This window comes from Vespa mandarinia, chromosome 1 (genome assembly GCF_050613455.1).
Source record: "Vespa mandarinia isolate Hongniang chromosome 1, ASM5061345v1, whole genome shotgun sequence".
In the NCBI taxonomy this organism is placed as follows: Eukaryota; Metazoa; Arthropoda; class Insecta; order Hymenoptera; family Vespidae; genus Vespa; species Vespa mandarinia.
Window position 1 is genome coordinate 10478760 of NC_140810.1, and position 21832 is coordinate 10500591.

Here is a 21832-nt window from a genome sequence, read left to right on the forward strand (position 1 = left end):
TATATATATATATATATATATTTATTGTATAAGGTTAGAAGAGGAAAAGGAAGGACGTCATTTGCTTCGAAAGCATCAGTGAAGTATATGTCTTGTTCTACTCTTACAATGTTTTGAAATATATTCTTTGTGTTATTGATATAATATAAAAATTTATGTATATATAAAATTGACAATAAAAAATATATTTAGTTAATTTACAACGAAAAATGGAGAGATTATTTGGAACGTATGTGCATACTACATACCGAGCGGCTTAAACTACGCATCTAACCTGCGTATTTGTTTTTACAGTAAATGTAACTCGTATCAGTACAAATCTGTTTTTAATAATATTAATACAAGAAATATGGATGTAGATTTGTTAAGACCAGGAACGGTTCCTATTTCACCAGATACAATTCTTTGGTTTGAATTTTTATTAAATCCGTCTTTACTACAGAAACATTTATCAAAGTCCAATCCAGGTAAACAGATTAATTAGATATAAACTAAAGAAATAGAAATATTTAATGATCATTCATTAATCGAATTCTTTTTATTCATAGACCCATCATCTACTGATTTGATAATTAAATTTATAACAATTAATTCTGATCAAAAGGAGAGTGATACAAAATCGACAGATGTAGAAGTAAATGAAACAAAATCTAGCATGACAAAATGGTCACATAAAAATCTTGCATTAAAGATTCTTTCTTTAAAAGTAGCTGCGCATTTAAAATGGAATTTAGATATATTGGAAAAGAAATTACCTTTACCAATACAAGTAACTTTATTACAAGATTTGTTCTATATAACAACAGATGCTATTGTTGAAATACCTGCAATTCCTGATTTTTCTATACATAATGTTTCTGATCAAGCACTGTTCACAATTGTCTTATATCACAGGTGGCATATAAGAGCAATAATTTATAGAGCTCTGCATAATAAGCAATCTAAACAGCAGTTTCTTCATATGTAAGACTTTAAAATTTTCAAATAATATTAGTATATCTTAATAAATATATATATTAGTATATTTATTGTTATTATATGAACATTTTTTTCTTTATTTAGACCAGGTATTCAGGAATCTACTTACGTACCATCAGGTATGGTGGATGAGATTATTAGAAAATTAGAAACACATATACCCAATAGTGTTAATACTTTAAATGCAGTCTTACAATCAACGGATTTAAAATTGAAAGCACTCTCTTTTGATACTTTTCAAATGCTTACCGAAGATAGTACAGAAATTAAACAAAATTGGGAAAATATGTATTCTATCAATATCGAAGAAGTTAAATGTCAGGTATCATTCAGATAAACATAAAAGTAATTTGTTAAAAAATTATAATGTGATATATTACTTTTCAACTATTTTTTAGATACATTATGATTTGGCTGTATTTCATTTATTAAGAGAAGAATATCAAGAAGCAAAGAACCATGTTAGTCAAGCAAAAGAAATATTTTACAAATTTGATACCTCAGATTCATTGATATATTGCAAGATACAAAAGGAATTCTTAGATGGATGTTGTTTAGCTTGTGAAGTACCTATAGATGGTATTATGTCCACTCTATCGCAACAGTTACAGTCTTCTATCAAAGATCAATATGTAGTATGTATACATTATTAATGAACACATTATTAATTGGAATCATATAATGTTTCTGTGATATAATATGAAAATCATATTTTAGAATATATTGCAAATTTTGCAAACTGATAATATTTCAAGAGATATACCAAAAGTCTATAGGGATAATTTAGAATTAGATATTCAAGGAGGATCTGTAAATAGAAAACTTGTAGTAGCTCGTGATTTATTATTACAAATTCAATGTTTGAATTTAGTTCGTAATATACTCAATGAAAGTGTTATTCTTGGAGATTATGTTTCTGAAATACAATCAGCTGGTACTAAAGGACTTGATGTGCTTTTCTGGGTAAGCAAGATTTTAAACAGTTAATATTTAAAAATAAATATTTAAATCAAACTTATTAATTATATTTTTTACAAAATTATTTTATAGGCTCTTGATAGTGTTCTGGAAAAAGCAACTCTAGTAGACAAAAAATACATCTCTCGTTATTTACTTTATCTTGTAAATACAAGTAATTTAGAAGGATTGGCATCTAAATTACTTAATGATTCTGCTTATACAGCACTTTTCAATGAAAGGGAATTACATGAAATAGAAAAAAAGGCATCTATTGAAGAAATGGAATTACCAAATTTATTATTAAATAATGATTGGGGCATTACACCTATGAGATCTGCATGTAAATATTTAGCATATAAATTTGTAGGCAAATGTTATAAATATTCATAAAAAATAATATAAATTTAATTTATAGATAATACAGGGATCGAAGTTTTTGAATTAGAACAAAAACTCATACAATCTTATGATAGTCAAGAAATTCATGAAACTTTACTACTTTTGGATAGCAAACTTCGTATGAAGCCATTATGGCATATAAACAATTATTGGGAATTACCTATACCATTACAAAGTGTTGTTATGTCTCTTCCTCGAGGATTTCTTCAAGACTATTCATATGTTCTTTTGGCTAAAAGCAGAGAATTAGTAATATCTAAAGACTTTGAAGGAGCTATTGAATTATTACTTGTTTTAGAGAAGGAAGTACAACAGCATTCACAGAGTGGAAATACATTAATTTATAAATTATCTAAGTTAATAAATTGGGAGTCATTACTTGTTGATATATGGAGATGTCTCCATGCTTGGCCAGCAACAAACATATGTAAGTATAAATTGAAAAAAATAATTTAAATCCTCAATGAAATTAACTGTAATAACATGAATTGTTTCATTTTAGGTAATATATCAAATTTAGTTGCAAGAAGTAAACAGTGTCTTGGTGCATTGCAAGCAACTGATCAAGTTATTCCAAGACAAGAAATAATTGAATATTGTACTGTTTTTCTATTAAATATGGCCGAATGGGATTATCTTACAAGTTTAGAAAAACGATGGAGTTATACAGAATTTGCAGCTGCTATTAGTAGTGTTTGTCAAGATATTGTTAAATATAAAGGGACACGGAAATTTCCTAGAGAAGCATGGGATATGAGTAAATATTTCGTCATTAACTAATTTAAATTATTATATTTTACTTGTTTTTTTATGAAAATATAAATAATCTTCATAATAAATAAGTTTTGACAGCTTTTGGAGCACCTAGAGACCAGCCACAAAAACGAAGCAGTAGTGGTAATAGTGGTACTACTACTGGAAGTGCATCAAGAGATGCCAGTGCTAGTATAATAGGGACCTTAAATAGACTACGTGAACCAATGGTTCTTACTGTTGTTATTTCTCTCTTAGCACGTTTACGTAATGTATTACGCGATGAATCTAGTTTAGAATTGCATACACAATATCTTACTCTCTGGCCAGCAGGAGTATTAAAGTAAATATTACATTCCTTAATTCTATTTAACATTATAAATATGTATTAATAATGTGTATACAATTTTCAGTACTAACTTTTATAATATTAGATATATTGGAGAGTTATTATTTCAATTATTAATGCAAGCCTTAAAATATCACCCCACTAATATTCCTTGGCTAAGATTAACAGGTGATCTTAACTTTGGTAAGTATTCAAACAATAGATGATGCAAAAAAGATATTCTTCTTTATTCAGATACTAATAATTAAATGTTCCAATAGTTTTAGGTTATTATGAAAGTGCAATGAAATATTACCTAGAAGCAATAATGGTTGCTAGCGATTTTTTCAGTCAACCTATACCACGTGCACAAATAGATGATCTTGTTTATAGAAGAATGATTAAATGTTGTGCTCATTTGCAATGTTATACGCAAGCAGCTATATTATGTCAATTTTTGGAAGAAGTAGATTATTCTCTGGCATTTAAAATGGCAGGAAGCGATCAAAAAAGTTGTACAACAGCAGATGCAATGGATGCATATTATCATTGCATTTGGGATACAACAATATTGGAATATCTTATTCATTTACATACTAAACGTGGTGAACATCATAGAAAGCAACTTGCTGTAAGTATTAACAATATAATAAAAATTACTTTCATTTTCTTTTCATCATTATCTTCAGATCATCATTATTTTCAGATTAAGATCATAGGTCTGTTAGAGTTGAATTCTAATAATAATGAAGAAATCCAGAGAGAAGCAGCAAATATAAGAAAAGCAAAATTTTTAAGAGCATTAACAAAACAATATGTGTATTAAAAGAATTGTATATAAGTTGTATATTATTCTTACAATTAGGAAAATAAAATTTATAGTTTTATAATATTTTTAATCGATGATTAATATCGTGATTAATGAAGCATTAAGGTAATTGTTTTAGTTTTATCTTCGTACGTAGTATACGGACACATAACGTTTGCGTATGTATACTTTTTAGATGACTCAGAAAAAAGGACATAACTACATGTTGACTTGATTGTACGACAGAAAAATAGGTAATCTAGGCACGTCATCTTTACTACTATCATAATTTGAGTAAATTTCGTAACGCTTATCTTTTTCTCGGTAATGCAATTATTCGAATTTCCCACCCTTCTCTCATTCGCAGACTTTGCCAATCAGCGCTTTACATACATATAAGACACAAACAATGTTATATGCTAACTATATTATAAAGAATTTAAAAGATATCGAAAAACGTAGATACAGTTGGGTAATTATATATCACAAAGAGATAAAAACAATATTTGCGTCATAGAAAATTATCAAAAATCATCGAAGAAAATAAGAGTCCACATTGTCCTTACATTTGATTAATTCTTATCATATCGAATCGCGCTGTTATCATCGTGTGTAACTATGAGTATGTAAATGTGCGTCAAAAAGTGATTAATAATGCTAAAGCAAGGAGGGCAAATGTTTCTTTGGATGGTATAAACATTCCAATAATGCACACGAGAACGTATCAAAAGAGTCTTCGATATGAAAGAGAAATGTGATGGACGTATGCGATTGCTGGTATAGCAGTTACGGCAAATGCGAACCTCATAAACACGTCGCCATGATGGTTCAGCAACGCCATAATGCTGCTATGCGACGTCCCATTCTCTGTAGAGTAAACACTCGCTCACGCAAACGAGATACAAAAGGATTAATAATTTGTAACTTTTAAGTCTTTGAAGACGAGTACATACATCAACAATAATCATCTCGATAGTCAATCTTGGTGAGTAAGGATAAAAGTTTTCTTCGACAATACTCTCCCAACTCACTGACGAGTGAAAGTTCCGAGTTTTTCGTTTCCTCAGAAATCCCCTTGTCGTGCTGTGCAAATAGGCGCGAGGGAGCAATAGACAGGAAGAGAGATAGAAAGAAAAGGAAAAGAAAGAAACGAAGAGGGAGAGTGAGTGAGTGAGTGAGTGAGTGAGTGAGTGAGAGAGAGAGAGAGAGAGAGAGAGAGAGAGAGAGAGAGAAAGAAAGAAAGAAAGAAAGAGAAATAGTGAGGGAGGGAGTAAGAATGATTGGAAGGGCGGGAGGGAGAAAAAAGTGAGAATGCTGCGAAGTGGATAATATTGTATCGACATTAAATTTACTTAGATGATTATCAAATTCGTAAGAATCGTCATCGCGCCATTAAGTAAGCTCTAAAGTCGAACGCGAGAAGAATCGATACGCGGTTGTAGGCGCTTTTAGTTATTTCGCGATGGCGAGAGCGTGGCGTCGAGTCACTCTTAATGGGAGAGAGATTTTGTAAAAACAATGATGCTAAAACGGTAGCATGTGGTACGTAAGTAAATACTTCAAATCTTCTTGTCCCATTATAGTACAAAAGTCGAGCTTCATGAGCATGAATTTCTGATGCGTTTTCGTGCGCGCGCGTTCAACTCTTACACTATTTTTTCCTTTCGACAGCGTGATCTTGAAAACATTTCGGAGATCTAACCTAACTTTTCACATTCACTATGGATATTTTTCTTTCGTTTCCGCGATTCTTGGAAAAATCTTCAATTTTCCGATACGATGAATTGTCACGGAAAACTGGCTCTTGGAGTTGACACTTAGCTATATATTTTTATTTGCTAAAGCATACGTTTCGAATTCATCATGAGAAGCTTTTATAACAGCTTTTTTATTGGGAATAAAATGAAAGCAAAAAGCCAGGTGTAATAAATATGAAAAGCATGATATTTACAAAATTTTATTAAGGAATTCTATGCTATCTATGTTTCAATTATTTTCTGTTACAGACCATAGTTCGAAGAGAGAATTAAAAAAAACATTGACAGAACCAATATATAAATATTTTAAACATGGATGATGAAGAAGGTTCATCTAGTTCTGGACCTATGTCTTCACTAAACAGTTTATTTTCTTTCACTAGTCCAGCTGTGAAAAAATTGCTTGGCTGGAAACAAGGAGACGAAGAAGAGAAATGGGCTGAGAAAGCAGTAGATTCTTTGGTAAAGAAATTAAAGAAAAGAAAAGGTGCGATAGAGGAATTGGAACGGGCCTTAAGTTGTCCTGGCACACCAAGCAAGTGTGTAACGATACCAAGAAGCTTGGATGGTAGATTGCAAGTATCTCATCGCAAGGGACTACCGCATGTAATTTATTGTCGAGTATGGAGATGGCCAGATTTGCAATCTCATCATGAATTGAAACCACTTGAATTGTGTCAATATCCATTTTCTGCTAAACAAAAAGAAGTTTGCATTAATCCTTACCATTACAAGAGAGTGGAAAGTCCTGTGCTTCCACCAGTACTCGTCCCAAGGCATTCAGAATATGCCCCTGGTCATTCTCTACTACCATTTCAACAATTAGCAGAACCAACCATGCCACATAATGTATCTTATTCATCCAGTGGCTTTAATGCAAGTTCTACCACTGGTGTAAATCCAACTTCTCCTATGTCTTCTGTTGGCTCTGTACCTAGTCCAGGAAGTACTACTTCGCCGAATCCACAAAGTCCTTACGGTACAAATGGATTACCAGAAACACCACCGCCGGCATATTCCCCTCCAGAAGATGGTTCACAACCTGGTCAATCTCCTCCACCAGATCCGGTGGCAATGGACACAGGTGGTCCTGCTGAAGTAGCACCAGTGTGTTATCAAGAACCACTGTATTGGGCCTCTATTGCATACTATGAGTTAAACTGTAGAGTAGGAGAAGTTTTTCATTGTCAGTCTCATTCTATTATAGTAGATGGTTTTACGAATCCAAGTAATAATTCTGATCGTTTTTGCTTGGGCCAATTGTCTAACGTAAATCGAAATTCTACTATTGAAAATACTAGAAGACATATTGGAAAAGGAGTACATCTCTATTATGTTGGTGGAGAAGTTTATGCAGAATGCCTTTCAGATTCAGCTATATTCGTTCAATCTAGAAATTGTAATCATCATCATGGTTTCCATCCTAGTACAGTTTGTAAAATTCCTCCAGGTTGCTCGCTCAAAATATTTAATAATCAAGAATTTGCTCAATTATTGTCACAAAGTGTTAATCATGGATTCGAAGCTGTGTATGAATTAACAAAAATGTGTACAATCAGGTATGCTTATATTTTCATTATTTCATGTTTTCATTAAGTTTTTAACATTTTTTTTATACAATATTTTGCAGAATGTCTTTTGTAAAAGGATGGGGTGCAGAGTATCATCGGCAAGATGTTACATCTACACCTTGTTGGATAGAAGCACATTTACATGGGCCTTTGCAATGGTTGGATAAGGTGCTAACACAAATGGGTTCACCACATAATGCTATAAGTTCTGTGTCATAGATTGTATACTGGTTGATAATACAAGCAGAAAAAACCATTAGTGGTAATAGATAAGTGAGTTTTAGTGCAGAAACATACAAATCATGTGGATTATACAAGAGATAGTGTTTTCAGGAAAGTGTTTAGAGGTGTAAGTGTCAAAGATGGTCACTTATTGTGACATGTTTAATTTCAGCATAATTAAAAATGTTGAAGAAATATTTTAAAGAAAATGAACAATTATAAAAATTAGATAGATGGAGAGTGATTGTTGATATATAAAAGTTTCATAAATAACGTGGTATACGTTTAGAGTTATACCACATTTTGGCTGTTATGTATGGAGAAAATTATAGTAGAAATAGGATATCTTATATACATATGAGGAATATTTTTCAAATCTATTAACAGTCATAATACTTTATTTTATATGGGAAATTGTTCTGAAGATATTCGCTACTAGCGTACTGCAAATGCTTTCCTAGATGATCTTAAGGGACAATATAAAAATGAAGTTCAAGCACAAGTTATCTATCAAGTGATAGAAGAAAGTAATTTCCTAAATCAATATAAATACCTAATCTTTAGAGCTGAATATGTTAACCTGATTTTAAATCATTTCAAATCATGTATAGATATAATTATACATATATAAGTGTAGGGATAGAGATTACAATCAGAAATTCATGTTTGGCTCTAAAATTGGTACGTATCGTACGAAAGTTATACATTAAATATATAATACTCTATTGTCCAATCGTTCGAATTATAATATGCGTGCTTTAAAATTACAACTTATACTTAACAAGGATTAGATTACCCAAACTTATCATTATAATCATAATCCTGAAATAAGAATAATTAATTTTGTCATTACTGATTACAATGCAATTGATACTTCGATATGAAATGCTGGATGCTGATCTCACGTTGACACTTTAAAGTTAACTGCATCTAATAATCTATTGAAACTTTAAATTTAGTAATCCTTGGAAGGATTACTTTTTGTGCAAGCTTCCCTAACATTTTATGTATGCTATGCTATGTTGGTCGTGTGACCATAACTCAATAATGAATTAAGTAAGATTTTTTAAAGTAAGATTTCCCTTTACAAAGCAATGAAAGAGTGAGATAAATATATAGAACTGTCATATGGTTTCTTCAAACTTTAAATGTTTTAATAATTTTTGGTAAAAATTTGACATACGTGATGCGTATATATAAATTTTAAGTACAAGATGTATTTTCTAAGATAACCATATAGTTCAATACTATATTAAAATTATCTCTTAAGATAATACAGTATAATTTGTGTAATATTAATAAAATGAAAGAATTATTTTTTTAAACATTCTTTTTCTCTTTCTAAAAAAGGGAATTCTGACTTTAAATAAATAATTTATATATATATATATATATATATAAATATAAAAATATAAGCTCCTTTCACTTTTTATTATATAACGAGCCAGGAATGTCGTATGAATAATAAAATGAAAGTGCAATAGAAATAGTAAACTTTTAAGTTTGGCCATGTTTAAGAAATATTTTGCATCATGTAAAAGTTATATTACAAATGTATTGAAATAGGTGATTCTTTTTTAGAAATTTTTATGACAAATAATTTTCTTTTATATCGTTTTAATCAAAATGTACATAATTAATATTAAGTTTCATTTAAGAATAACACACACTTAATGATGTTTGTATTCCGACATAGATTTAGACGCATTTCTGGCTTATGAACTGCTATTACTTTTTATGTATATTCTATGTACTTTTTGAGTATAAGTTTAGGAAAAGTCGAACACGTTACATGATTTAAAATAAGAATATCGTACGACCGTGAAACAGAAATCACTGCCGCTTGTTAAATAACACTCGTTTGCCGATGTGTCTAGCTGTGATTCTTTGCTACCAAAATTAGCAAACTACGATCGGGAGATCAACAATTAAGAAAATTTGCCAACATAACGAAACAAAAACGTAAAGAGAGACTGAAATATACAAGATTTTCATAACGACAGTTATACAAGAGATTGTGACAATAATCGGTAATTACAAGAACAACATTTCGCCAACAATACTAGATACAATCTTGTTTGCCTTACATTTTCATGTAATTGCCTGTTAAGCCTCGACGTTAACAGAACATTTTTAAGAATGAATTATATTCACCATCAATATCGATAAAATATTATAAGATTGAACATGCGTTTATGTGTATTGAGCTTATAGCAATCGAAATAAGCACGATGCTTCGTCGCAACATGTATGTACAATTACCGCACTGTACTGTATACTAAGAGCTTTAAATTACGTTCTTGCAACTCTCTCATTTACTTTATTAATTGAAACATATACATTGAATCCTTTTTGTAAGACCCGATTACAAATCATCTGCATTATTCTTATGAAAGTATATTAATAAGCCTTACAATTTGAAAATATGTAAATCAAAGATGCGTGGAAGAAATTGTCTATTTATTCTGTTAGAATTAGCATAGCTTATATGCTGCCCATATTTGTGCCTTGAGAATGCTTCTTATATTATCGTATATAAACTTATACATTATATAACAGAAAATTATAGCATAGTTTTTCATGAAAACAAAAACTATGCTTTGTTGGAAGCATTTTTTTGCTCTTAACGAACATGGCTAATTTAAAATGAAAATTTCAACTTGACAATATCGATGGCCTCAAAAAAGATATAGATGTATTTATATATAACTGTATATATAGAAGTATATTAATGCAGAAAGTGATTTGGGAACGGGTTTGTAATTCATTAATGACAGTCATTGTAAATAAATATAATTATTGGTGTGACGACACGCCTTCGGAATCCATTCCACGTTTAACTTTTAGAGATGATATCAACGATATTTCCTTCCGTTTTTCCTCCATGTTTTCCGGAATACCGAGGCCGCTGATCACTCGATAATGGAACAATTGACATCAGCGGCATATTTACAAAATATAGGTGTCTTATAGATTCAGAAACGCGTTGATTTACGATGTAACGGTATGTTAAAAGACAAAACTCATTTTAGAACTTTAGTATAGAAAGATATGCACTCCGATTCAACATACATATATACATGATTTTTAATGTTAAATTAAAGATATTTGCTCGGACGACAGAGATACTCTTGTTTGTGACGCTACGTCTGCGTTTCTTTTTTTTTTTTTTGGTAACCAGTGTGTTGTGAAGCCTACCGAGTATGAATAAAAGTTAGTACCTACATGTGTATCTACGTGCAATGAAACATTGTAGTTTCATTTATTTTTACAATCATTTCCGACCTTTTTATATCCGTTGTTCCCAATTACGAAATATTCAATATTTATTTTACAATGAAAAAATTGATTACACGATGCAATTATATTTTCTTCGATGATTATCATTTGTATTATTTCAAGTCGGTCGTTTGAATTTTCGCGCGCCTAAGATATTTGTATAAAAAATTTCATCTGATATATTATATTTCTAGTATATATCAATAAATAAGTAAAGGCGCGGAAAAATGTTATTTGTAAATAAAATTAGTAAATGGCATAAAATTAAAGTAATTTTATGTATATACGTTTTTTAAACAATCGTCGAAAATTTTGGCCCTCAATCTGCTTTCTTAAGTTGGCCAACGTAATAGAAGCAGTTCGGAATGGAAAATTCAAACATTGTTTCACCATCAATTACAGTGTTTTTATTGTGGCATATAGATAAAATAATTAATACTTTCATGCAAATAATTTTTATGGATTTAACAATGTATCGATCACGAAGCAAAATATATAATACGATTAGGAATTATTTAATTGTACGGGAGGCTTTGTTATACGTGTAATAATACGACGTCGATCCTTCGATTTTTTGATCGGATATTTTACGTGACGTAAAATAATCCGAAATAATCCAGAATAATCTGAATAAATAAATCTTTCTTTACAATTAATTATAGATTATCAATTTTTACTACGAACAAATGTTAAATGCAGTAAACCAGTAAAACGAATTTATAGGTTAAACATACATATCTATTGTTCGTACATATGTACATGTTCTCATGTGTAGAATTTATATTGAAACTTGTGTTGTAAACTTGTCAGCGTGCATTTATATTTATCAATATATATTATATTTCAATGAACTTTTTCGTAAGGTAGAGTATCAATGAATTAAAATTAATAAATAATTACGTTGGTGTAACACGATTTAAAATTTATTTCAGTATTATCCGAGATAAGCCGAAGATACGATTGTAATCGCTTTGTGCCAGCCATTATTTTCATCCCGGCGGTTCGTCAACGACGCCACCAAGGTGACCTGAGTACGTTACCCGAGTTGTCACCACTTCCTAATAATTTCGCCAACAGTGTCACCCGAACCTCCGCGAAGAGAGGTTCGTAATACTCGACACGGTGGCTTAGTGCAGTCATGGTATTTTCTTTTCTTTATTCTATCTTTATTCTAACTATTTCATTCTACTATATTTTAATATTTCTTTCGGTATTATTTTTGAGTAACGCGAATATTTTTTTCAAAAAAGTCAGAAAAAGAGAGGGAGAAAGAAGGAATTTCATTTAGAACGAACGATCGGTATCGTTATCTCGAAGATAAATAGATCATCTCGGAGTGATTCGATCTTTTGTTTCTTCCTTCGAAAACGATAGTGGCTTCAAAATCGTTCGTGGCTCTTCTCATCGGCTGTCAAAATATCATTGTAAGCTCAACATCATGACAATATCTTATCATGTGAAGGATTTTTAATGTATCTTTCTATGTTTAAATTACAATTTTCTTCTTTTATTTTTTTTTATTATGTGGAATGTTTCTACGATAGTCTTATTGCGATTGTCTTATCTCACGCGTATCGACACTTGTAAAAATAAGAAATATTGATAATAGTTTCCTGTTCGAAATATTTATTTTCAATTGTTTTTTTAATAATCACGTCGATATGTTGTAATATTTCAAACGTTACTTAGGCACAGTTTCGCAGTGATTCCGGTGTTGCGAAATTGATAGAAAATGCATGTTTCTTTTTAGAAACATAGGACAAAAAAACAGTTTTAGTGATTTTCGTTGTATCTAACAATTTAGCTTTTTCGAAGCATTCGAGCGTGCGTCCGCATATACCTACGGAAAACATGCAAGGTAATGGTAAATCCCACTTACGAAACGATAAATTATGATACGGAACAAAAACTTTTTTAATGACAGACCGTTTTCTCAAATGTTGGTCGTATAACAGTGGCTAAAAGCTGCATGTAATATTACTTCAAGGAAATATTTTTATCATTATTGTTTGATATATGTTTGTAGATAATATTTTTTATCAATAATTTCAATTAATATTTATCGGAATCTGTTATCAAATATCCAACATAATAACCAAACCAGCGATACTTTTTATCGTTATTTCCTCGAATCATGCCAAGCACTATTTGTAAATATTGTCGAAGAATTTATCAAGGCATAGAGAGGGGGAAGTATACGTATTCTTTGGATCTAAACTCGATCTTCATTTTTATGAGAGACTCGAAACAGCGTATATGCGGCACACAAAAGAACCATTGTCCTCGAATCGAAAGTATTTCCGGACACATAGAATATATAGTTTTGACGTACATATTCCGTACAAAGCCTGTGTGTAATTTTAACTCCTTCCAGTCATAATAGTTATAGATATGAGTATACCATTAGTCGAAATTATTTTTGCTAGCATAATAAATGATGTATACTCAATCAATTATTGGTACATCTAATCCATTGAATTAATTTTATTTTAATTATGTTAAGAAATATAATTTTTTCAGGAAATTTCTTTTTAGGAAATTAAAAAAGTGCTTTGATGATAATATCTCTATTATATGAATGCAGGCAATATTATCAACTTTGATAGGAAAGAATTATAGTCATGCATAATATTATCAATATATATATTTTTTTATATCATTTTTCTTTATTTTTTGCTTACTCGTATTAAATTATCTTAAAAATTCTTGAAAATTTATCAGTAAAAAAAACAAGATTATTTCTGGATTATCAAAGGAAACTTGTATTAACTAGAGAAATTGTTGAAAAGAAGTTACAATTATTCTATACAATTCAGTTTAATATTTTAAATCTTTTACATCGTAAATCTCATCTTTTAATCATACTTCTTGTTTAAATAAATTTCATTATTTTAAAAAATCTTCGAGAATTTGTAAGAGAAAAAGAAAAGAAAAAAGAATATTGTTTTTGGATTATTACGAAATCTTTTCTCAAGTACAGAAATTATTAATGAAAAGTTAAGTTTAAAAGTTAAATTAATTTTTAAATTTTCAACGCGTATCTCAAAAGTAACGCTTATAAATTTTGTCATCACTGATAATTATAGATAAAGAAAATCCTTATAAAAGTTATATACAGTGATCATTACTAGAAGAAGACTACTCTCTCGTTCCGTTAGTTTAAAATTCTTAAAAATTTGTCTAAGAGAAGTCTTTTTGGACCGGAAAGAGAAGAGATCCACCGAGCTGTACTCCTTCTCATTGAAGCGGCGCCAACCCTTTCGGAAATAGAGAGAAAGAGAGGTAGAGGGAGAGAGGAGAGAGAGAAAGACAGGGAGAGGAGGGAGAGAAAGACAGAAGTAAGTTGTCCGATTTTCCACGAGTAGTACCATCGCTATTACCACCTCCACATGCAGTTTCACCACCTCTATCTCCACCTCCATCTCCACCTCCACCTCCACCTCCACCTCCACCTCCAGTATTACTAGTAGCCTCCAACGGGCACCGACGCCTCCGACGCCTCCGACGCTCGACAACGGGCCCCGATCAATAACGAGCGTCGTTCTCGGCGACGCCGATGTCGGTGAAGCGTCGCTGCGCGAGGGCAGAGCCGCAAGAGTGAATTTCGCTTGGAATCGACGCGTCGAGTAGGACATACGGAGGAAAGTCACGCGCACACGCACCTACGATCGAGCGTTCGAGGGTGGCTCCTCCGTTTTTTTCTCCGTTAGCTCTCTTTCTTTATTTCCTTCTTTATTTCATTGTATTGTGATCAAATTATTCGCGTCGAACGCGATTATATACAAGAAATTTGAGTTAAAACGAGGAATGAACTCGAGGATCAATCATCGTTCATCCGCCTTTTGCAGAACGCGAATTTCCGCTTCAGAGAGGCCCACTCGAGAGAATCGACGTCGGACCAGAAGCTGGAGATTGACTGGTGTATCTCCTCGATAGGTTTTCCGTACGAACAGGACGAGGAAATGGCTAAGGTAAGCTTCAAATTATTATAATTATTATTTACGATCTTTGTATTTTGTCGTATCATTTTTATAATTTTCTTATAATTTTATAATTTTTCAATAGAAAAGACTGATTTGTAGCATTTATAAGAACTGAAAGTTTTGTATGTTTTTTTTTAAGTAGAAGAAAATAATTTTTATACTGTTTATTAATATTTTATTAGCATTGTATATATAATAATATTGTAATTTTCTATTAATGTTATTTTTTCTCATCTTGATGAAAGTTTTTAAACTTTTTTCCAATGAAATAGTTCGTCCTTGTAAGCTAAAAATTCATACTAATATGGACAGAATTTTTAAGTAGATCTGATATTGTTTGCTTTATATAAATCTCTAATAAAATTATTTTAGATATTTTCAAGGATATTTGTTTTACTTCATACAAATTTGCTTTATTTATATCGGTATTCAATCAGTTAAATTCGATAAATATTTAAATGAAATCGAATGAAATCGAACAGGACCGATTTAATATTTGTTTTATTCACATACAATAAATAATTCGTATTTCTAGAAGAATATAGTACTTATATACTACTTTGATCGTGTATAAATAAAAATAAAAATTATCATAATCGTAAATCATTTTCTTATCTATGAGAATAAAGTTCAAAAACTTCAAACTGTGAATGCATTTGCTTGATAATGACCTGCAGAATTGCATTATTAAAACTTGATCTAGCAGAATATTAATTTCGAACTGATTTTTATTCGAATTAAAAATTCGAACAGAAATTTTTTTTCTTATTTATTTTTAACGACTTCCACTTGACCGTGGGCGTCATTGATTCGATAGGAGGGTCAGAAACGTTCTTGGGATATGTATTTTATATCGATGTACTTCGATCGACCCATTTTGAGATGACCTAACCGAGTAGAAATTTTCGTTCAAGGGTAACGAACAGTTAAGGATTATATGTAGAGTAGATCGAGAGCAATTAATTATGGAACATTTAGAGATACTATCGGTTATCAGGGTGTGTTTCGTTAGTAGGAGTCGAAAGGATTCGACGATGGACGACAGATGCCTATCCTCCATTTTTAAATACCAAATGAACGTAAATAGCTCTTAACATGTATTTGTAAATATAGTCTCTTTTCTCTCTCTCTCTCTCTCTCACTCTCTTTCTCCTTTATCTTTATCTCGGGACACACGTGGAAGTAATAGGTTTCTAATTCACCCGCAACGTGTATCAAGAAGCAGACCTGCTTTCGACGATAAAAACAACGAGTGCTCTATTATTAACGATCATCGAAGTGGTCAACGCTCGAACGCGGGAAAAAGCGTTTGGAGAGTCTTCGAGCGTTTTCCTCTCATGCGATGTATCAGAAACGTTGTTTCGTGTTGAGAAAACGACACTTCAATAGTAGCCTGTTACACACTTTATTAATTAAATGAATTATTTTCTTATTTGTAAAAGTTTTTAGGATATAGCTATTTAATTACGAAAGAACAAATGAATCGAATTATATGAAAGAATAATCATCGTTTTTCTAGATAACGTTGAATGATTTTAAGATCAATGGTTGCCATTTTTATTATCTTTGAAATGCAAAGTAGAAATAAATTGCTGTTCGAGCGACTGATGATTTCATCTAATACAACATTTTTATCGTGTTTCCATTTTTCCATTAAGATTTAATGGTTTAAAGCGCTTATCTTCGTGCTCCTAAGGCGTGCTTCGTTCGCGTTACAGGCGTGTCGCGTATGTTGTCCATATGTATGTATATATGTATGAATGTATGAATGTACATATGTATATATGAAGAGGATGCACGAGATTGTCCGCGTACATGTTCATGTATAACAACCACGTATCTTTCGTGATCGATAAGCATGTTGTACGTATATTATGTATAGTCAACACGTAGTCGGTCTTCGATGTATGTTAAAAAAGCCGAGGACCGCAAAAATTTTGTTGCTCAAGTAACGATCACTTACAATCTTGTTTTTATACTTTCGTCGTTTATATTTTTCTATTATATATGTGAATATTATTTATTTTAATATTTGTTAATTTAAATCTTTCTCTATCTTCCGATTGTTTTCTTTTTTTTTTCTTTCTTCTTCCTTTTCCTTTCTTTTTTGTTTTTTTATTTTTTTTAATTGAAATTTTACCATTTTATAATAGTCGATATTAGATATATTTATCTTAATTATTGCAAAGAAATCTTCATGTAATTATTCTCAAATCAATTACAATTTATCTCAATGTTGAAACTTGATATTGGTAGAAAAAAGAAATGATTTCTTCGATTATCTTATTGATTTTTGTAATTATTAATACAATCGTTCTTTAATTCTCAGATATTTCCGGTAAATCAATTATTTACATTTTATTGTTATTTATTCTGAAAAAGAGAGAAGAAAGGCCGAGTGTAAATATTTAATGAAAGCGTGTTAGTAATACGTCTCTCTCTCTCTCTCTCTCTCTCTCTCTCTTTCTTTTTTCTTTCTTTCTTTCTTCCTCTTTCTCTTTCTCTCGCAACAACGACAAGCGTCGGCGTTTGAAGTTTTCAACGTATACGACATGAAATCAATAACGAAGAGTGCACCCTCCATGTTCAACATTTGCGATCGAACATTTCCGGAGAAGTTTTTACGGTCGGTTATAGAAATGTCCCTAGTTTAATTCCTTCCAGGATCGATAAAAAATCCATTATGTGTTTTCATCATATTATCAGATGGGATACGAGCGAAACAGATTCGACCGAGTCTTCGTTAAACTTTCAGTCGATCTTTTTAACGGCTATAAGAGACAAAGTCATTTCGCAAATGAGAAAGAAAATCTTTAAGGATATTTTTTGTTTCTGAAGAGAATGAAAGAAGCAAGAAAGTGAGTTATTAAATTTTGTTTTGAAAGGTGATCTTTTCCAACATAATTGATTTTAACAAACGTTAGTCATCGAGATAAATTGAAAAACAATAAAAAAAGGGTCTTTGAGAGTCATTCGATCGATCGTTTATAGGGAAACTCATATGTAACTTGTATACGTAAGATAGAATAAAAAAATTGAAGAAATAATATAATATAGTAATAACGTTCGAGACGTTAGACTAAAAGAGAAAGATTAAAAGAGACATTTTTACGTAGACTCGAATACGTCTCACGAGTAAAAGAAGCAACTCACGAAGAAACTCAATGAGAAAACATTGCATGTACTTACTTGATAGGGTTACCGATCCGTGTCCATACGATGTTGTTCATGTATATACAACATATGTGTATATATACAAACATAAGTACGTACGTTGAAGCTATGTAGTAAGGAGAGGTCCCTCAAGGTCTTTTCTCAGGATTTTTATACCAGGGAACGGATGTACTACGAGGACCGGGTTTGACATATTGTCGATTGGTAGCCGCGAAACGAAACTAACGCGAAACGATCCTAAAATCGATAGGTGTGTCAGATCACAACAGAACCAAAAAAAAAAAAGTAAAATGAGCTGATCTTCACATAATGACTGCGGTTAAACTAACCGTGAACGAGAACATAATTGTGCTCGAATTGGGTTCGTACTTTTGAAAACACTTTTGAAAACACTTTTGAAAATACAGTCAAACATGCTGGTTCTGGTGGATTTTTCTTTGATAAAGAAAGAGAGATGATAAGAGAAGATGGTTTTTAATACATTGCGAATAAGATATTTTTATTTCTTATATCATTTCAATATTCATATCAATTTAAATGATTTTAATAAACAATTAAAAATATTATGTTTACTCGAAAATAAGAATTTTTTCTCTTATTATTGGATAACTCTAATGTGTAACTAATAAATATGTAATAATATGCAACATGAAATATTTCTAGTGATCTGGTTACAATGTTTTAAAAATCTTTCAAAAAAGACTCTAAGAAAAGTGAACGGAAACAAGAATATCGGCTCGAAGTTCAGTCGTGCCAATAAAATTCACGAATAGTGACGTGAAGGGGTTGGTCATAGTCAAACGATGAAGCGATAAAATAAATTAAAAAGTTTGTTATTTAAAGAACGGGAGAACCGATACTCGTGAATGACATTTACGATTTCACTCTGGAGAGTTCAGGCGACAAGTACTTTTTAAAGAGCAACGATCTTACATTTTTCATCGTGACAAAAGCTGAAGAAGATCGTAAGACGTTTTTTTTTTTCTTTTTATTTTAATAAGATTATCCAGGAAGAAACTCGAGTGATCTTCATAATGAGGTTTAAAATCGCATGGCTTATTAAACTCCAGGCGTTACGCTCGCCTTCGTGAAATAACATTTAGGCCATGCTATCGCGTTAATATGATTTCATTATGATCGCCGTAGCACTGTGTCGCCGTCGTAATTACATTAAAATAACTGCCTTGTTCCACGACGAATAACGGGGATGTAGGGGGAGAGAGAGAGAGAAAGAGAGAGAGAGAGAGAGAGAGAGAGAGAGAGAGAGAGAGAGAGAGAGAGAGAGATAGAGAGAGAGAGATTTAATTTGAATTCGTCTTTTATATGGTGAAGAGTGACAGTATCTTGTTCTGTGATTTTTTCAGTTAAACTAAATCGAAGGAATATGAACATAACATTCCTCGTTGTTAAGCCAAATTGAGAAGCACTGTTAACTGATTAAAATCGATTGGAACGACAGCGATGGAGTAACGATAATTTAAATGTATAACATATAATAAAAGTGTATATTATCCTTACGAGATAACAGTGGATTGTTAGCGCCTTAGAAAATGTTATCGGATTTTAGATAAAAGAAAAGAAAAGATGGTTAATAGATAATAATTCGTATAACGTTAATGTCAAGTGTTGTTGAACGTTTTATCAAATAAAACAATTCTTTTAAATATTTTGAAGAATAAAATATATTATAATAGCAACCTAGAATCTGTAAATGAGGTAAAAACTGAATATATAATATTATAGAAAAAATGCAACATAATGTGATAAATTCGTTTCAAGAATTTGTTTTATTATATTGTTAAAAATTGATATCCTGTAATTTTTCCAAACCATATACATTTAAGGGTTCAAATCATCTATTTATATTCACGTTACTAACAATAACTTTAGAAATAATCAAGAGTTAAATTTAAATCAAATATCCATCGTACTTCCATATTACTATGACTTTTTATTTACCGTCGTAGTTTGATATTGATATTTAGTTTATTGTCGTGATCACGCTTAGTGCAATGCTACCATCTTCTTGGAAGATAAGAAATATATACATTATTTTACAGAGAAAAGAGAATATAGTTGCAACAACTATAGTATAGGTGTTTTAGTACGTGACTTTACACGTCGAGCGTGCGTTGTATCGGCTTATCGTTTTGTGGTATAGTAACGATCAACGACAAAGACAGTAGATTTAAAGTTTCGATGTTCTCACAACAATATTGTCGAACTAACGAGTTTTTCTTATTCACTTCTCAGTTTGTCGATCGTTTCGTGTTCTTAAAACGCACGTGATTTAAATATCATGATACAAAAATTGTAAGAAAGAATGAAAAAGAAGGAAGAAAAAGAATAAAAAAAGTATGTTACGCACTCAGTTTATTATAAATTAACGACATTAATTGTGCATTAGTTGGTAGGTAATTGAATCGCTCTTGTTCGCATTATGTCTAGAGCCGCTGTTCCTATTTAGTGATCGATTATATTCTCTAAGCGCACTGTACGAGCTCGTCCGCATTCAATCATGCTACCCAACTAGCTGACCAATTAGGAGAATTCGAATAATCAGGATGAGAGGAATTAGTTTGGGTAATATGTGGATTATTATTAGGTCGCAATCTGTTTCTCGGGAGACTCGAAATTCAACAGAAGTATTTACTCGCTTCAACATTTTTTCGAGCAAAATTATAATGTTGCAATCGATGATGATTATTGGATAGAGAATTGTATTTTAGCAAATAAAAATAACAAGATTCTTTATTATTTTATTCAAACTCGATTTTTTATATTTTATATTTTGTGATTTATTCTTTGTTAATAATATTAATTGTTAACGATAAAAAAGATTATTTTGAAATAAAAATAACGACAACAAAAAATTTTCATTCCTTTTTTATTAAAAAATTATTACATTTTATAGTTTATTATATACATGATAAAGAACAGTATTTCGAAATTGAAATAACAAAAAGAAACTCATTTTTTTTTTAATTAAAATTTTATAATAATGTTGCAATATTATAATGTTGCAATCGATGATGATTATTGGATAGAGAATTGTATTTTAGCAAATAAAAATAACAAGATTCTTTATTATTTTATAGCAAAAGATTCTTTATTATTTTATTCAAATTCGATTTTTTATATTTTACATTTTGTGATTTATTCTTTGTTAATAATATTAATTGTTAACGAGATTTATTTTGAAAAAAAGATTATTTTGAAATAAAAATAACGACAACAAAAAATTTTCATTCCTTTTTTATTAAAAAATTATTACATTTTATAGTTTATTATATACATGATAAAGAACAGTATTTCGAAATTGAAATAACAAAAAGAAACTCATTTTCTTTTTAATTAAAATTTTATTTCTTACATTTTAAAGCATTTTATGCATATGTATTATCATAAGTACGTAACATATGAAATAATAAAATTTTCTATTCGATGTATCATGATATATCATTTTACCATATTTTGACATTGGCGGTTGCTTTCATCGCTCACCTCGAGAATATCTCTGAGCCCTGACACGATCGATAATGGACAATGCACCTTGTCGTCCTTGCGGAAACATATTACGATTCACATTCTGTCTCACATACTAGAATAGGAGAGATATA

At 30.8% G+C, this 21832-nt stretch overlaps 3 protein-coding genes across 15 annotated transcripts in view; all 3 read left to right on the plus strand.

Annotated features, from left to right (window-relative positions):
* Positions 1 to 48: 48 nt before the first annotated feature.
* IntS8 (integrator complex subunit 8) lies at positions 49 to 4312 on the plus strand. Of its 4 annotated transcripts, none has more exons than XM_035875436.2 (13): positions 49 to 229; positions 295 to 467; positions 549 to 963; positions 1063 to 1300; positions 1377 to 1613; positions 1696 to 1941; positions 2029 to 2278; positions 2354 to 2764; positions 2840 to 3094; positions 3181 to 3433; positions 3504 to 3622; positions 3700 to 4049; positions 4125 to 4312. In XM_035875436.2, exons 1-13 carry the CDS (start codon positions 210 to 212, stop codon positions 4242 to 4244), a joined length of 3087 nt encoding a protein of 1028 aa, XP_035731329.1. In that variant the 5' UTR covers positions 49 to 209; the 3' UTR covers positions 4245 to 4312. The 4 variants fall into 4 exon arrangements, with proteins under 4 accessions (XP_035731329.1, XP_035731330.1, XP_035731332.1 ...); XM_035875437.2 differs by having other exon boundaries at positions 3190 to 3433; XM_085659237.1 differs by having other exon boundaries at positions 60 to 83.
* Mad (mothers against decapentaplegic homolog 1) lies at positions 4276 to 11002 on the plus strand. 5 transcript variants are annotated; one of them, XM_035875441.2, is made up of 4 exons: positions 4276 to 4352; positions 4423 to 5211; positions 6233 to 7542; positions 7614 to 11002. In XM_035875441.2, exons 3-4 carry the CDS (start codon positions 6296 to 6298, stop codon positions 7771 to 7773), a joined length of 1407 nt encoding a protein of 468 aa, XP_035731334.1. In that variant the 5' UTR covers positions 4276 to 4352; positions 4423 to 5211; positions 6233 to 6295; the 3' UTR covers positions 7774 to 11002. The 5 variants fall into 5 exon arrangements, with proteins under 5 accessions (XP_035731334.1, XP_035731337.1, XP_035731335.1 ...); XM_035875444.2 differs by lacking the exon at positions 4276 to 4352 and having other exon boundaries at positions 4460 to 4480; XM_035875442.2 differs by lacking the exons at positions 4276 to 4352; positions 4423 to 5211 and adding an exon at positions 5508 to 5772.
* Positions 11003 to 12058: 1056 nt separating this feature from the next.
* The window catches only part of toc (toucan), a 41004-nt gene continuing 31230 nt past the window's right edge, over positions 12059 to 21832 (plus strand). Inside the window, exons 1-3 of one of the 6 annotated variants that reach the window (XM_035875461.2) lie at positions 12059 to 12196; positions 14241 to 14393; positions 14904 to 15026. In XM_035875461.2, coding sequence (XP_035731354.1) covers positions 12194 to 12196; positions 14241 to 14393; positions 14904 to 15026 — 279 coding nt within the window. In that variant the 5' untranslated portion in view covers positions 12059 to 12193. Of the gene's footprint in view, positions 12197 to 12347; positions 12480 to 14240; positions 14394 to 14417; positions 14761 to 14903; positions 15027 to 21832 lie in introns of those variants that run through there. The other 5 variants (XM_035875463.2, XM_085659222.1, XM_035875473.2 and 2 more) reach the window with 5 other exon arrangements.

Bases quoted from the DNA above. Each gene is read 5' to 3' on its own strand.
- IntS8 (XM_035875436.2), top strand. From the start codon at position 210: ATGGAGAGATTATTTGGAAC. The intron at 3,095-3,180 runs GTAAATATTTCG...ATAATAAATAAG, and splicing joins TAGAGAAGCATGGGATATGA to TTTTGACAGCTTTTGGAGCA. The intron at 3,623-3,699 runs GTAAGTATTCAA...ATGTTCCAATAG, and splicing joins AACAGGTGATCTTAACTTTG to TTTTAGGTTATTATGAAAGT.
- Mad (XM_035875441.2), top strand. From the start codon at position 6,296: ATGGATGATGAAGAAGGTTCATCTAGTTCTGGACCTATGTCTTCACTA. The intron at 7,543-7,613 runs GTATGCTTATAT...AATATTTTGCAG, and splicing joins ACAAAAATGTGTACAATCAG to AATGTCTTTTGTAAAAGGAT.